Source organism: Takifugu rubripes, chromosome 19, assembly GCF_901000725.2.
Source record: "Takifugu rubripes chromosome 19, fTakRub1.2, whole genome shotgun sequence".
NCBI classification, from domain to species: domain Eukaryota; kingdom Metazoa; phylum Chordata; class Actinopteri; order Tetraodontiformes; family Tetraodontidae; genus Takifugu; species Takifugu rubripes.
The window spans coordinates 4,064,637-4,080,155 of NC_042303.1; the positions used below are offsets into that span (position 1 = coordinate 4,064,637).

The following is a 15,519-nucleotide window of genomic DNA, read 5'->3' on the forward strand; positions in this document are numbered from 1 at the left end:
GAGGGGATGGGATGGGACTGGTGCGTCACCATTGCCAGGACTTCCCCATTGAGATGGATGGGTCTTGGCTCGGGCAGATACTCGATGGGGGATGCGGGCTTGCATGGCCAAGTCCTGGCTGGTGAAGCTGACATCTGCGCCGGAGTCCAACAAAAATGGCGCAGAGTCAGATTCCTGGCCCCAGAGGAGCATGTACTGTATGGCAGTGTTAAGCGGGCCAGCGTGGAGCAGGAAGAGGAAGTGCTTGCCAACACTCCAACGTGTGTCGACGAGCTTAATCCATTGGGCCGGGACGGGCAATCGGCAAGGAAGTGGCCAGCCTGGCCGCAATAAAGGCTGACCTTTGTTGCTAGCCGGCACTTCTGCTCAGCGTGGGAGAGTTGGGATTGTCCCAACTGCATAGGTTCGCCGGCAACGTCCTCCTGAGGTGGAGCTGGGAACGGAGTTGACGATTCAACTGTAGCTCCACTCCACCAGGACAAACTCCCCAAACTTCTCACTGCCGGCGTCTCTCCCGCAGTCGGTTATCCAGCTGGATCGCCAGGCTGATGAGCGTCTCCAGGTCCCCAGACTCCTCCTGAGCAGCTAACTCATCCTTGAGTTCCTCCGCGAGTCCTTGGGTGAACACCCCCAGCTGCTCCTGGCCGCAAGGATGCGGAACTGGATGGAGTAGTCCACGACGGAGTTGGAGCCCTGGTGCAAGGACAGGATCTTGGAGGTTGCCTCGCCACTCGGGACCGGGTGGTCAAACACTCGTTTCAACTTGGCCTTGAAGGCCGGAAAACTAGAAGAAGTGGGTTTCTGGTTCTCCAGAACTGCCGTGGCCCATTGCGCTGCTCTCGTGAAGAGAAGATTAACGACAAAGGCGATCCTCGACCTGTCGCTGGGGTAGGTGAGGGGCTGGAGGTCAAAAACCAATGAGCACTGCAGCAAGAAAATGGCACAACTGCTCACCTCACCCGAATACCGATCCGGGATGGGCACATGGGGTCCCGTGGTGCGGCGGCGGCCGGCTGAGGAACAGCTCTCGGCGCCTCAATCGGTGGCAGAGGCGGAACTTCTGCCACCCATGAAGTGAGCAGGTCTGTCACGCTGGCGTTGAGGGTCTGGAGCGAAGTCCAAATGTCCTTGAGGAGCTGGTCGTGCTTCCCCAGCAGCCTCCCCCTGAGCCTCCAGTGTGCGCCGCACTGCGTCTTGGTCCACCGGGTCGATACAGGTCGGAGTGTTTTTTGGTTGTCTCAGAACCCGAAAGCAGGCAACATGCAGTGGGGAATAGTGTCCTAAAAGAGTCTTTATTCGAGATGCACAAGGTTCTGCTGGGTCGTTCAGAGAATCTCTCGTTCGGTCCTCCGGTACGCACCGGGAGCTTCAGCATGGAGCCAATGCGGAGGATCAGTCCGCCAAGCTGTTCATGTCCGCAGGTAGGCGTGGAGACCGTGAAGAGAATGAAAACACTCCGACGCTGGCAGATGGGAGCTCTGTCCTTAAATGGAACGGTTGATGGAAAATTGTCGGCAGGTGCGTCCACCTGCAGCACCAGCTGCAGATGATCATCGGCTCCTCCACACACCCTGCAGGAAGAAACAAGCAACAAGCGACACGGAACCTTCGAACCCAACAAAACCAGGACAATGAGATCTACATCAACATCGACATTAAAAACAAACCCTGAAGTGATTCTAAAGTAGCTGCAGATGTGGCTCTGCAAACATCAGTGGAGGAACTGTGGTCGACTCCCCTCACACATATCTGAGGCTGAGGGCAGAGATGTAGCCCAACAAGCCAGAATGCCGTTAGCTGTTGCACACACTAACCAATGCTGACAGGGCATGAACCCTGCAGCTCCTGCCTTTTTACATCCTCCGATGCACAACGACGCAAAGACATGAACACAACTGGGCCACATCAGCAGGAGACACACGCTCAAGTTTGAAACCTTTCAAGAGAACCTAGAGAGAATCCAAAGACAACTTTATGCTTTTCTTTTATATAATTACAGTCTGTGAGGTAATTGTGGCATGGTGACGCTGCTCATTCTGGTCTACTGATCTAAACAGACCTGTGGCTGATGACTGGTTCCCAGGGAAGCACATTAGCAGCAGTTAGCAGAAGAACCTCAGGTTCCTCCATGTTGTGCACTTAAGTCACATACCACTTGTACTGTTGTTGCCATAGCAATATCCACCTCTTCTCTAACTTTTACTGAACCTTCTCATTGTTGCGGTCAGTGCGGCCTGCTGAGATGGAGAAGAACCTGCTGCTCATAACCTGCTGCTCCACTGGGTTACTGTCCAACCAGGCAGGCCAGGCAGAAAACACCTTCACCAGGAAAGTGTGTGTCCATGCCCACTCAGTTCTCCATCAGAAATGGATCAGTACTTGATCAAGACTCACTCAGTATCCTTTTCTGCTTAGGTTAAGTCTCACTTAAGTAAAGTACATGACGTATGACACAACCTCTTATTTAATCCACTTTTATAGTTACAATAACTATTGTGACGTTAGAATGCTGTTTTCAAGAGCTGAACCTTGAAACTCTCTCCGACAGGAAATATGTCAGTTTGGGACAGAGGTGAAATCCAAACATTTGCATCATAAAAGAGCCACAAATCAACATTAGCTACTTTCGCTAATGCCAACTTATTCTTGTGGGGCAGCCTCAACAACAGTGCCATTAAAACCTGCACATTTTATCACAGCTGTACTTGTATTAAAACATTTAAAAGATTCTGGCTATAAGACGAGGGGCTTGGTGGTGAGGATACTAAAATAATCATCAAAAATCAACCAATATTTTGAAAAAAAAAGGTCTCTAGTGAGCTCATTAGAGTACAACAGGAAAAGAGTTCATAGCTAGCATAACCATGTCGTTACATGAGAGGACTGAAGGCATTAATGCTCGTACCCATTACACATTCAGTTTGTGCCGGAGAAAGGACGCTAACAACAGGAGGCTATTGTTTATACGATCTGAATCCATCTCAAAAAAAGCATTAAAAGAAAAACCAAAGGAAAATGGAAAATCTATTTCTCCAGTTTTATAGCCAGTATGCTGCTCTAAATACATTTAACTTACCACTTCACGCTGACTCACTGAAGGACAGTGTCAGCAGAGATGGAGGAAGGTGAGATCAGGCTGAGGTGGGGACGGAAAACAGGATTAACTACTTCCTGAAGGCTCTGAGAGTTGTCAACCATCATGGGATCGTGGCCCGAGCTGGGTTATGTTGCCTCTTAACAAGAAGCCAAATGAAAGCATTCTTCATACCTGTTGGCACTGTAGACAGACTGGTCAGACCAAAGATCAGGACAGAGGTCGCAGGTCAGGATGACAGAGGTCGCAGGTCAGGATGACAGAGGTCGCAGGTCAGGATGACAGAGGTCACAGGTCAGGATGACAGAGGTCACAGGTCAAGATGACGGAAATCAAAAGTCGGGATGACAGAGGTCATAGGTCAGGATGACAGATGCAATAGATCAGGATGACAGAGGTCACAGGTCAGGGTGACACATCAAAATAAAATCTGAGTTTATGAGGTATAAAAATGTTTTTTAAAAGACATTAAGGTCCTGCAACAGAATATTAATTCTGTGATTTAGAAGACATCATGATGGGTTTTCCTTCAAAATTTGGGGATATCAGTGTTTCAGGTGTTTGAGTCTGTGTGTGTTTGGGTGTGTGCGTGTGTGTGTCAGTCTGTGTGTGGGTGAGTGTGTGTGTGAGTCAGTCTATGTGTGGGTGAGTGTGTGTGTGCGTGTGTGTGTGTTTATGAGTGTGTTTGTGTGTGCATCTGTGTGTGTTTGTGTGTCGGGGTGAGTGTGTGTGTGTGGTTAGTTGCCAGAACAAAAGACAATGTGCTAAATCGATCGGGTGGAGATCACGATTGTCTTTTGTCTGTCAGAAGCATAAAGACACGAAGCAATCGATCGTTTCACTTGGAATGTCCTAGGAAGCGTGGCGGCTCCGCCGCACCAATCAACACACACTCCAGTGTAAAAGGCCAAGTACAGAAAAAGCTGTTAATGCAGGTGGACTCACAGTCTGTTATGCACAGATATATCTCTTTAGAATTAAAATTATCTCTGCCCAGACATTAACTACTTAATTAGTGATGCAGGAGCAGGTGTCCTGTGTCGTCAACATTGCTTCAGCTCGGAATGCTTGATGAGGTCCTTTCGGCCTCACTCAGGTTCTGTTCTGACCTGCTCTGCTCTGCTCCTTGGACACCACACACAAGTTCTGTGATGTATGAAACTGTATAGCTGTATATGTGAAAGTGCATATTAGTGTGTGAAAATTTCTGTTAAGTTAGATTTTTATGCTGATTAAAACTAAAATTGGCATGCTGATTCCAAGATTGCAGTCAGTTTTTTCTCCACAGCTTACCTTCCAGATAAGCAAAATTCTACTGATTAGCAAAGACAAACAAAGACTCTCACAGTGGCAGCTAAGGCAGATGCAAACCAGAAAGCATTAGTCAACATGTCCATCACTGAAACACACACATGGACTTTTTTGTAGTAACATGAGCAAAGCCACTGCTTACAATGCAAGGAGGTGGAGAAGAAAGCCAAGCACCTGTATAGGGAGCATGTGGACTCCATCAGACCAAAATCATGACAAGTGCTGCTGGATGTGGTATGATAAACGCCATCACGGACAGTCACAGAGGAGAACGACTGTGACTCTGAGTGCTGACACTGCTGACACTCCAACAAACTAAATGCCTTTTACACACATTTGATGACAGCCGTGCTAACACTAGCCTAAAGGCTGGGAGTGGTAATGTCAATATGTCAGAGTATGATGGTGAGTGTTTCAGTGGGTTAACATCAGGAAGAGCCCAGGACCAGATCTCTGGATGCCTCCCTGCCAGGATGATTGATTTTTGAGAATGTTATCTTTTCTGGTCATAATCACCGTTAGGAAGCTTTAACTAACCCCAACACTAACCCCCTCCAGTTCACATAGAGACACAACAGAAAACATCATCTCACATGTTCTCCATACCATCTTGGTCATTTGGACAGGAAGCAGGGATGCTCTATGTTATTTGTGATATACAGTTCAGCTTTTAACATAATAGACCAAGGGAGAATCTTCACTAAGCTAAAGGACACAGGACTGAACTACAACCTGTTTGCTTAGATCCTCAACTTCCATCATCAAGTTCACTGATGACATGCTGCTGGCAGGCCACATCTCTGTTAATGATGAGAATATATATAGGGAGGAGCTAAAGAACCTGGCTCCATTGCCTCCAACCAAAGAGCACTGAAGGGCAAGCATTTTGCAATACCTCAATCTCACCGTATTCAAGGACCTGACCCAGAGTGCACACAAACAGACCCAGTCCAAGGCCAGCCAGCATTTGCCTTTCATTTGAGGCAGCTGAGGTAGTTTGGAGTGTCCATACTTCTACAGTGGTCCTGACCCAGAACACCAACAGACATTTGACTGCATGCTACTCTGTGACTGTGTACATGTTATGCAGCTTTCCCCTCCGCCTTGTTAGCCAGCCACTCCAGCATGTAAACCTCTCATTGCAAGAATGAATCCTACATCAACATCAGGATTTTCTCTGAGAAGGACCTAGACCAGTGACAGGACTGATCTGAGGAATGGACTACAACAACTACACAGACATCAAACATGTGTGCACTCATGGATGAACTGCTGGGATGAGTCGGCCATGGATGCTGTTCTATGCTCAGAAGATGACGAGGCCTCAGGAAGGCTTCACCCACCTGGATGGTAGGTGGACTTTAGTGGACTTTGTTGGACCTCTGGGAGAGGCTTAGGAGATTAGGAGTTACTGATGGTTCCCAGAAGATGATAGGATCGGCACAACAACCAGATCGGTAAGACTGATTTATGATTTGTTCTGCACTGAGAGATTTTCTCTCAATAGTGAAGTCGGAGATGTTCTCTGAATGCACGTGTTTTTCCAACATTACCCACTATATCGCTGAAGCTAGTAGGCTGGAAAACTTGGAGATTATTTATTCAAGAGTGAAATCAAAAGTTTAACAAGAATCCCATGAATAAATTTGCCTTGACATCAGTAAGACCAAGCCCCATGAGCATCTCTTTAGCCTCTCTTCCTTTGCTCGTTGTGTCATGCTGGTAATTTTTGGTGTTGGATTAGATTGGGACTGGCAAAGACCCCACTTTAGCAAAGCCCTTGGCCACCCTGTAGCCTCACTGATGAGCCCCTTGTCAGCCATCATCCCCTGCGGTTCCATTCCATTTCTCAGATTCCCAGAGGTGACAGGGAGACGCTGGGTGGTTGATAGAGGCAGTAATTAAAAGGACTGATTAGAGTGATGGAAAGAGGACACCCAGGGAGAAAACAGGACTCTCTGTCAAGAGAGAGAGCTGAGAAAAAATAAAATGACACATATATAACACTTTTTTTTTCCTTTGGCTCCAATTAGTACGAAATCTTAGGGGAGATTTATGAGAAACACTGGGTGGTTTCAAGTAAGTGAGAGAAGGAGCTCAGAGATTGTCAAGGTAAGGCCAATAACAATACTGTTAGCCACACTTCTTCCTGTTTCAAAGAAATTGTTGCGACATCTGCAATTTAATGGAACAAACGTTGTTTTTCAAAGACACTTCCATTCAAACCTACAGTAAGGATATCTTCAACACTTCTGGAGTAAAGCATATTTAATTTCCCGAAGATAAAGAAAAGCATGGAGCTCATAGGAGATTCTTTTCAAGCTCAGGATGAACTAGCATCTTTTCAAGAAAATAAATGTTTGCATCCCACTGCAGTACAGACAAGCCTTGACCTCTGGTTTCAAGATGTCATTTTCAGGTCAACATTGCACTGATTTACTTCTGCAACATAGACAAGCTAAATTAGGTTGCTGTAATATGAGTTACTGGTTCCACAAGTTCACAAGTTGTAGGGGTGTTCCCAATTCATCAATACAGAGAATCGTGACGAGATACCTGAGGATGCCGCCTCAATTCAGAAATGTTAAAAAAAAATCAATGGTTTAAAAAATGGAATGACAGAATTGAAGCAGTCGGAAAGAAGTGAAAGTTGTGTGGGCCCGTTGACAACACCTGTGTACAAAAGATAGCAGACTGTAATGTGACACATTGCGAAATTCACTTGTCAGGTTTAAAAAAGACAGTGTGGAGACATTTCAGTATTTTAAAACATGAGGACAAAAGGGGCCTTGACAAAAACTACTCTGTATGTAGCTCTTAAAACAAAAATGAAATATAAAAGTCGGTGGCCAGACTCTTGAGTTGTGACTGGTGGACATCAGTTGCAATGAAATCTTAGGATACGGTAACTACACACTTCAAGCACGAGTCAAGCAACAACTGAGATAATTTTTTATTAACGATGCCATTGAAGTATATTTTTCCTCAGTATATTTTTATGTTAAAAAAAATGGCACCTCGTTTATATATGATAATATAGGGATAAGCATTTTTTTTTTAAATTCATGGACATTAAAAAAAATACATTTTATATGGGGAAAGCTGAATCAAGATGCAACGATTATTGCTCTAATAATGAATTGTAGTACTTGTGAATCGTAATCAATTTAAAAGGTGACTTAAATGGCACACCAATGACAATTTGATGTTGGAAGCTGAGAAAAGTAACATGGAAACGTGTGACCTGCACCTTCCCCTCACAGCAGGAAAATCCAAATCACATTCAGGGTTCTGCTTTATAACTGATGACACACAGAGCTGTGAAAAGAACATGGCTGCTTTCAACTTCCCATGGATTAACACAGACATCAAAGCCCCTTCCCACCGATTTAATGCAGACATCAAAGCACCTTCCCACAAAGTTAACAAAGAACATTCACGTGTATTAAACACAGACATCAAAGCACATACACATTAATTTAACCCTCAAATTTTTGCACACATCAGCCAACATCTGCTCTCTGGCTTGGCTCTGTACTTTGAAGACATCACATTTCCTTTTCTCAAAGTCGGGGTTGTACTAACCCTTAATTAAATAGTCAGAGTCACACAGAAGCTCATGCACACAGCATCAGCTCGTATACGTCTTCACCTTTCAACATCTTTTATCACATCCAAATAATCAACACTTTGGAGACAGCCTTCACACACTTGCATTAAAAAGAAAGATGTGTCATTCTAAATGTAGCTGTGTTTTCTGTCTCAGCCTGGAGAGCTATTGGCCCTTTTTTTCCCCCCTGGGCTAAAAAAATCCAACTAAACTCAGACCCTGTGTTAAGATGTTTTTATTGGACTGATGAGCCATAGTCAATATCAGTCATAGCCTGAGATTTGACTTTTAAGAAAAACACAATCATGTCTTTGGGGTTTATTTGGAATGGATTATTGTTTAGAATATATGAAAGAGCAGAAAACTGGGGCAGCTCTGGTTTTAAGGAGTTGTTTACTCCCTCCAACCAAGGAAACATCACACAATAATTAGGAGGTGCTGCCCTCAAACAGCAGCTGGAGCTGAAATGAAATGTGGAAAAGATGGTCTGATGAAGGTAAAGAGGAGGAGTCAAATGTATTATTTGTTAAATAAAACCACTAGACTAAAGGTGTTTCCTTTTAACAATAAAACGTAAGACTGTTAATATTTTCAGCCACTATGACCAGTCATGGTACCTCTCTGCCCCAGTATAGCCAGTCATTATCAGCACCAGTTCAGTAAAGGGAAAAAAGGAAAATGCCTTATTGGTCTCTGATGTCTGAAAATATTCAGACCAACATTTCAGATACAACAATACAATATGAAGTCTCTGGACCCCATGGTGGTCAAGCCTGCTGGGGGGTTAGTGAGGAGGATGATTTATTTATTCTGATCCACCATTAGATAGCACAATATGCAGTTCTTCCTGAATCTGATCTGATGACCTGATAGTCTGGCTGGGTGTGTTTATGTGGAGGAGTTCAGTTAGGTATGAAGGGCTTTGAAGGTTAGGAGAAGGATTTAATAGGTGATGCATCATGAGTGGGAGCTAGTAAAGCTGCTGGAGAACGGGGGTGATGTGATGGGTAGAAGGTGTCCTGACGTTCACCCAGGCTGTTGCATGTTGAACCAATTGAAGTTTATGGGGTGAGACCAGAGAGAAGTAATGGAGTTAGATATAAGAACCAAAACCAAGGCAAAGTAATGTTATCTATGCTGTACGGTGCCAGGAGGAATGCAAGAAACTGTAGATTGGTGAAACTAAACAACCTCACCATAAAAGAATGGCCCAACACAGACGTGCCACCTCAGGTTACGACTCAGTAGTACACCTAAAGGAAATCGGGCACTCCTTTGAGGACAGTCAAGTACGGGTACTGGCCAGAGAAGATTGCTGGTTCGAGAGGGGTGTCAAAGAAGTCATCCATGTCAAATTGAAAACGATCCTTAAATCACTAAGATCATTAGCATGCTAATGGTCCACAAGGGCTATATTTTCAAGCTCTGCTCTCAGTGAATTCAGAACTGCAGAATCCTTCTGGAGAGAAGGCGAAATGTCTTTAACGGAAAAAACAGTCCAGTCAACACAGAAATCTTGCCTTGGACATCCTGGAGACTAAACTTCAACCATCCTGGAGACTAAACACTACCTACCATATAGACTCAAAACAACCATCTAAGAGACTGAACATCAAAAGTCCTGGAGAATGAACATCAACCCTCTTGGAGACTGAATATCAACAATCCTGGAGAGTGAACATCAACCATCTTGAGACTCAAAATCAACCATCCTGTAGACTGAAATGAATAAGCTTGGAGACTCAAAACAACCATCTTGGAGACTGAACACCAGCCATCCTGGGGACTCAAAATAACCATCCTTGAGACTAATCATCAACCAACTTGGACAATCAAAACATCCATGTTGGCGATTGCACATCAACCATCATGTGGCTCTTCAGATTCTCACCAATGTCAAATTAAGATACTGACTAATCTGTACTGAATCATCTCAAGGTGACAGATGAAAAAACGAGATACTCTTTTTGTGGCTCTTGTTTTATTTCTTTGTTGTTTTCACAGGATTATTCACCTTTCCAGAAATCACTTAACATCATGCATAAGATGCCTTCACATTAAAGAGTGAAGCGCTCCAAGTTGAACATTCCAATAGGATGTCCTTTGATGTACAAACACATGGCCTGTGATCCAAGGTAGTTTTCTATGTCAAGTGGACTGGGTTTCTTCTCTTGAAGACGTTTCGCCTTCTATCCAGAAGGCTTCTTCAGTTCTGAAATCGCTGGGGAGAGAGCTTGAAAATATATAGCCCCTGTGGACCATCTGCATGCTAATGATCTGGGTGGTCACCTAAGAGACGTTAGCAGGGTCGTTAGTCGGGTCGTTCACCTAGTTTCTGTTGAGGTGTCTCCCCTTTGTCTGCTGGATCACATGGTGGTGAGTCACTGGGTCTCCTGGAACATGCTGGTCTGTTTTGTTGAGGTGATCGGAGAACGCTTCCAATTCTTGTGTTTGAATTTTGACCCAGGTGAGTCCAACTGAGAGCACTACAGCACTTTGGGGTGCGGAGCAAATTTTTATGTCAGGATTTGACTATGTAGTCAGTATTGAGAAACTCGAACCTCCAGCAGAACCCTCTCACACATTAGCAAATTTTAACATGACTTTTTTTCATTTCACATCAGTTCAGCTGCCATTACAGTGGCATCTGATGATCTCACACAAATGCTAAGACAACACTACATGACAGGGAATAATGCAAATCACAGAGCCAGAGGCTATGAGAATCCCCAGACTGACAGCCCATCACTCAGACAGCAACTGGCTTCAAGGTGAACTGTGTGTCAAGGGCCAAGCTGCTGATGGGGAGTTGAGCTGGAGGAGCTCCAGCAGCTCTGCTACAGTGTCCTCCTCCATCCGTCACACAGGCCTAAATGTTCAACTCAACTTGGTGAATTCTAAACTGACCATCAAAGTCAGCATTGACCCTCACCCCAGAATGATGCTGTGCGGTGTTAGTAAACCCATCTTCATCAACATGAGCAGGTTCCAGTCGGAGGGAGAGCTGAGACAAAAACAGACTAGAACCCATTTACAAAGAAACGTTCTGAATCACAAAAGGAAAGATATGAAAATCAGGAAAAAACTTTTTCATTCATTCCTGAAAATTAATTCCTGAGGAGCCACGTTGGTGTGAGTTTGTTGCCTTTTATCAGTCAAGGGACTCATACAAGCTACACCTGGTCAGATGCTGCTCACTGAGCAGTGGTCCAGATCAATGTTCTAATTTTTTCATGTGTCTGAGCAGACACACAAGCTCCCTGAGCACACTGAGGACCACTGTGAGCAACATCAGATGGGTACGCTGTGGCCACACACCAATATCAGGCTTGCTCAAAACCTTGGATCAAGTTACATGGCTTATTAAAAGAATCAAATGACAGCAGCACATAAAATGAAAAAGACAAAAATCTTGTTGTTCATGAGATGTGTACTACCGTATGTTATATGTGAGAGTCCTGCTTTGGCTCACTCAGTTTCACCGCTTGTTCTTCTATTTGCACATACTCCGACAGCCATTCGATCTTAAAAGAACCGCATTTCTTTTTTATTTTGGCTTGATGAGTGGATGTGTCTCTGTCCGTTCATTTCGCCATGATAAGGGATGAGCATTTGCGTCTCTTAACTCCGCTGCACTGTTGTTACCTAGCTAACCTGCACGGCGAGTAAAGGCAGGGCACATACGCAAACACTGTGATTGGCTGCGTAGCATAACTGTATCGTATTATTGGCTGGACACCTGTCGCTCATTGAGTTACGTTGCGAAATGCTACAGAAAACAATATTACTGGTCTAATTAACTAGATTATATAAGTTCTAAAATTAGATATTAATTAATACGTTTCTGTTTAATTTTATTTTGGGCGCTGCATAGATTTTCTTGTGCGCTGAGTATGTGCAAGCAGTGCGCGATTGCGCAAGGGCGCAGCTTAGAGGGAACATTGGTCCAGATGGCTGATTCACCTTAACTAAACCTGCACATATGAAGTCTGACCTTTTAAAGTGTGATCAACCTGGTTGGACATTTGCACTCTTTGATTGGGGGTTTATTGACGTTTGTGTTATTTGAGTGCTCTGAAACTTCATGTGCAACACTGGTAGACTGAGGCCTTCAGGAGATGAAGAATGTGATGATTAGCTGAAACAACTGCAGCACACCGCCTGCTTTACCCTGAGCTGCACACAACGACCTGGGCCAAAGTTCTTCTCTCTCTCTCTGCCTGCAGGAACAGGACCAAGGACGGATGTGATTTCTGATGGAATTTTGCGCAGTGCTGAGGGAGCCAATGCAGCATTGATATTCAGCCGGACGAGCAGCAGAGCCCAGTTCTCCTCACCATAATGTTGACCTAAGGACCTTAGGTATGAAAAATCATTTGGCTGCGATTCTGACCCCGAGCAGTATACTTGCACATGCAGATACAAACCAACAGGAAAATTTGCAGCCTGGGTAGCTACTCTCCAACTTTTTACTGCTTTTATTGCCATAAAGTTTCCAGCCAGACAAACTGGGTTTATATGGGCTCTGGGTATATACCTGATGGAATTTGGGTTGCTTTTCCGTAAATGTACAATAACACTCATGCACCTTTGCTTTATTCTACTCTACTGAACATATTCGGCACTTCCTGTGTGAGGAGGAGCTCCAGTGTTTATTCTCCCTGTCATCCTGATGCTCACACTCACTACAACAAAGATATTCAAACATAGTTCTGCCCTGAAAACAGGCACCTTTTAGCTCCTACATCATTGGCTCCAGTTCACCTTGAGGACATTTGCATCACACTGCTCCGCTACCAAGGCCGGACCTAATGTGGTCAGGGAGAGAGATTAGGCGAAACAATACACCCACATGTCTGCGTGTCGAGCGAGCAGCTCGCACGGACACACGTTTAGGGAATTATACGTGAAGCAGGAGGAACCAAATTAACTTTGCCAGGATGCTCATAGCATGATAAATGGAAGATAAGTCTCTCTGCGCTTCTCCACGTGGATGCAGGTCAGAGGATCTGAGGGATCCACTGTCATAAAACTAATGATCTAGCCTTAATGCTTTATTTAAATACACAGAGCCGACGGCACCGCATATCAATGTAAATGGCCACCAACAAGAAATCAGGCCTTTTTCTCCACACCAGGCACTGAATTATTAATTTCATTTTGACAGGGTGAGATTTAGGAGCCTGATGTTTCAAACATAAATATGTGCAGGCTTCCATAATTTGACAGTCCAGCTGCTGAAGGTTTGACAGAAAATTCAAGTTACCTTCTGACCTAAATGGATTTGAAATGCACTCAGTGGAGCCTAAATCTACACACAATTGTGTAGATTCGTGTAGAATAATAAAAATAATAGAATCATAAATGAGAACACAATACAACCTGTAACACAGTTTGATGAGACACGCAGGTACAGACGTTGTAATGTGTCTGTGTGTGTGTTTCAAACGTTTTGACAGACACACTCTGCACTGTGTGTGTTTTGTCATGTTAGCCGGCTCGGCTAATTTAAAGAGACTTTCTAAAGCGCGTGTCGCCAATCCCAACCAGTGCGTGATGTTGCGTGCTTGGTAAAATGTCAATACTATCATTTAAAAAAAATCATTAAAAGCACATTTAAGCATAACATGATCACTCTCGTAGATCTAGCAAAACATTCGCATCACACTTGGGCGCAGTGAACACTCACCTCATACGCTGTAAGAAGTTGCACTTTGGAATTGTGGGAAATGAGGCCGTACGTGCAAGGCGGCAGGGCAGCAAAACTAACCACGTTAAGTTATAAAACTACAAGTCCCGTCAAGGCATAAAAAGTCTTGCTGCTGCGTTCAAGTACGTCGGAATTAATAATATTGCTCATCCAGTATATCGATGTTATCGTATAAATGACATACGGTACACGCTCATCAACAAATATTTTGAAAATTGTATTGGTTCAAAAAGCGTGTTTGTATTTCTAACACTGTATATCTCAAGCTTCAAAAAAAATTTATAATATTTTTTAAAGAGCAACGATAGGGTTAATTTATCTTCCAATCTTCACCTTCCAAAATCGACATCGGTGCTTTATTACTAATAAATGTGTTGGTAAAAATACTTGTTAGATCATTTTGCATTGGTAAGTGTTTTTCCTTCAAAATTCAAAAAGTTGTGCACCTGTAAGGGTAATGCTATTGTTCGATTTGCAAAAATAAAAACTCCATGACTTTGGCAGTCAATTCTAGTTTATACTGGATATTTATCCATTATATTATCTTTTTTTCTTTTCATTTTTTGTTTTGTTGATGCTGTATCCCTATCTGAAGGTGTCCTGGCACCTCCACACCTACCTAGAACACCTGCCAAGTTTTGTCTCCACCCAGAACATTCAGCTTTATCTCCAAGTGAGATCATTTCAGAAAAACTTTTTTTTTGGAATTACAATCACAAAAGTCTAGTGTTTTTGGAGTCTCATTTTTAAATTTATTTCTAATAACAATACCACATTTCAGGTGATGACCCTCACCATGTTGCACCGAGTCAGGAGAAGGTCCTTGTGCCGTCATCTCCAGCCACCTTAACAGCCGTATTTTCTCAGAGACTCTTTCCACGAGCAACTACAAATGTTTTTTTTTTATATATGAGTCAAAAACTCAGTCATAAACTCATTAAACTGGGGGGGGGGGGGCTTTTGTTGTCAAACTGAAGCTCTCTTGTCGCTCAGCTCTTGCCTTTCCTACCTCCTCCACTCTCTTCACTGCTCCTAAGGACCCCCAGATGCTACCTCTAATCCCTTCAAACCTCACTAGTAACTTTGGTTGTAGTAATTATGTAAATTATTAGTTAGAGTGCTAAATTGACAAACTGGTGTATTTAATGAGACCAATTTAACACATCTATATTTTCCCTTCTCAAAAGGGTGATGCCCCGAGGTGGTCTAATACACTTAGATTTAATTACTTAACAATAAATCATTATCTTTGATCATTGTTAATCATTTATGATAGCCAAATCCAAATATAATAGCTTTATCGGGCAAACACCAAAGGTGGTGCCTGTGTATGAGCCTGCCACAACCCTGTTAAACTCTTAGTTTGATGTGTTATCACAACACTTTTACTAAATAGCTATTTGGATGAAAGTAGAGTTTTTAGAGTTTTTCGTTGGCGGACCACACGGTAAAGAAACTTGCAACGGAAATGACAATGAATCAAAAGCTTAGCATGGCAGGTAATGGAGCAACGGCAGGATGCAAGCTACAGAGCTGCATCTGCGGCTGGAAAAAGATAACATCAGAGAAAGGCCTCGAGATCCACCAGGGTAGGAAAAAGTGCCTGAGAGAGCTAAGTGAGGGGCCTCGCATTGACCACTACTTCCTCAGAGGAAGGGCAAATCGGTCGATTGAAGCCCAGTGGCAGGATAATCACCACAGTCCACAGGGTATCAGAACCCCAGACAAAGCTCAACCAGGCATGGATCCACCGATGGACGTGAGCATAGAGCCCATCCAGCCACAGCCAGCAGT

At 43.9% G+C, this 15,519-nt stretch overlaps 1 protein-coding gene across 3 annotated transcripts in view; it reads right to left on the reverse strand.

Moving 5' to 3' along the window:
* Positions 1–13,779, reverse strand: part of LOC101074368 (fragile histidine triad diadenosine triphosphatase) — a 124,582-nt gene extending 110,803 nt beyond the window's left edge. The window contains exons 1-3 of one of the 3 annotated variants that reach the window (XM_011613635.2): positions 13,705–13,721; positions 3,269–3,288; positions 3,077–3,136 (exon numbers count right to left, since the gene is read on the reverse strand). Coding sequence is in view for 1 of the 3 variants with exons in the window: in XM_029826298.1 (XP_029682158.1) it covers positions 3,269–3,288; positions 13,705–13,709 (25 nt within the window). In the remaining 2 variants the exon portion in view is untranslated. Of the gene's footprint in view, positions 1–3,076; positions 3,137–3,268; positions 3,289–13,704 lie in introns of all 3 variants that reach the window. The other 2 variants (XM_029826298.1, XM_011613636.2) reach the window with 2 other exon arrangements.
* Between the last annotated feature and the right edge of the window lie 1,740 nt (positions 13,780–15,519).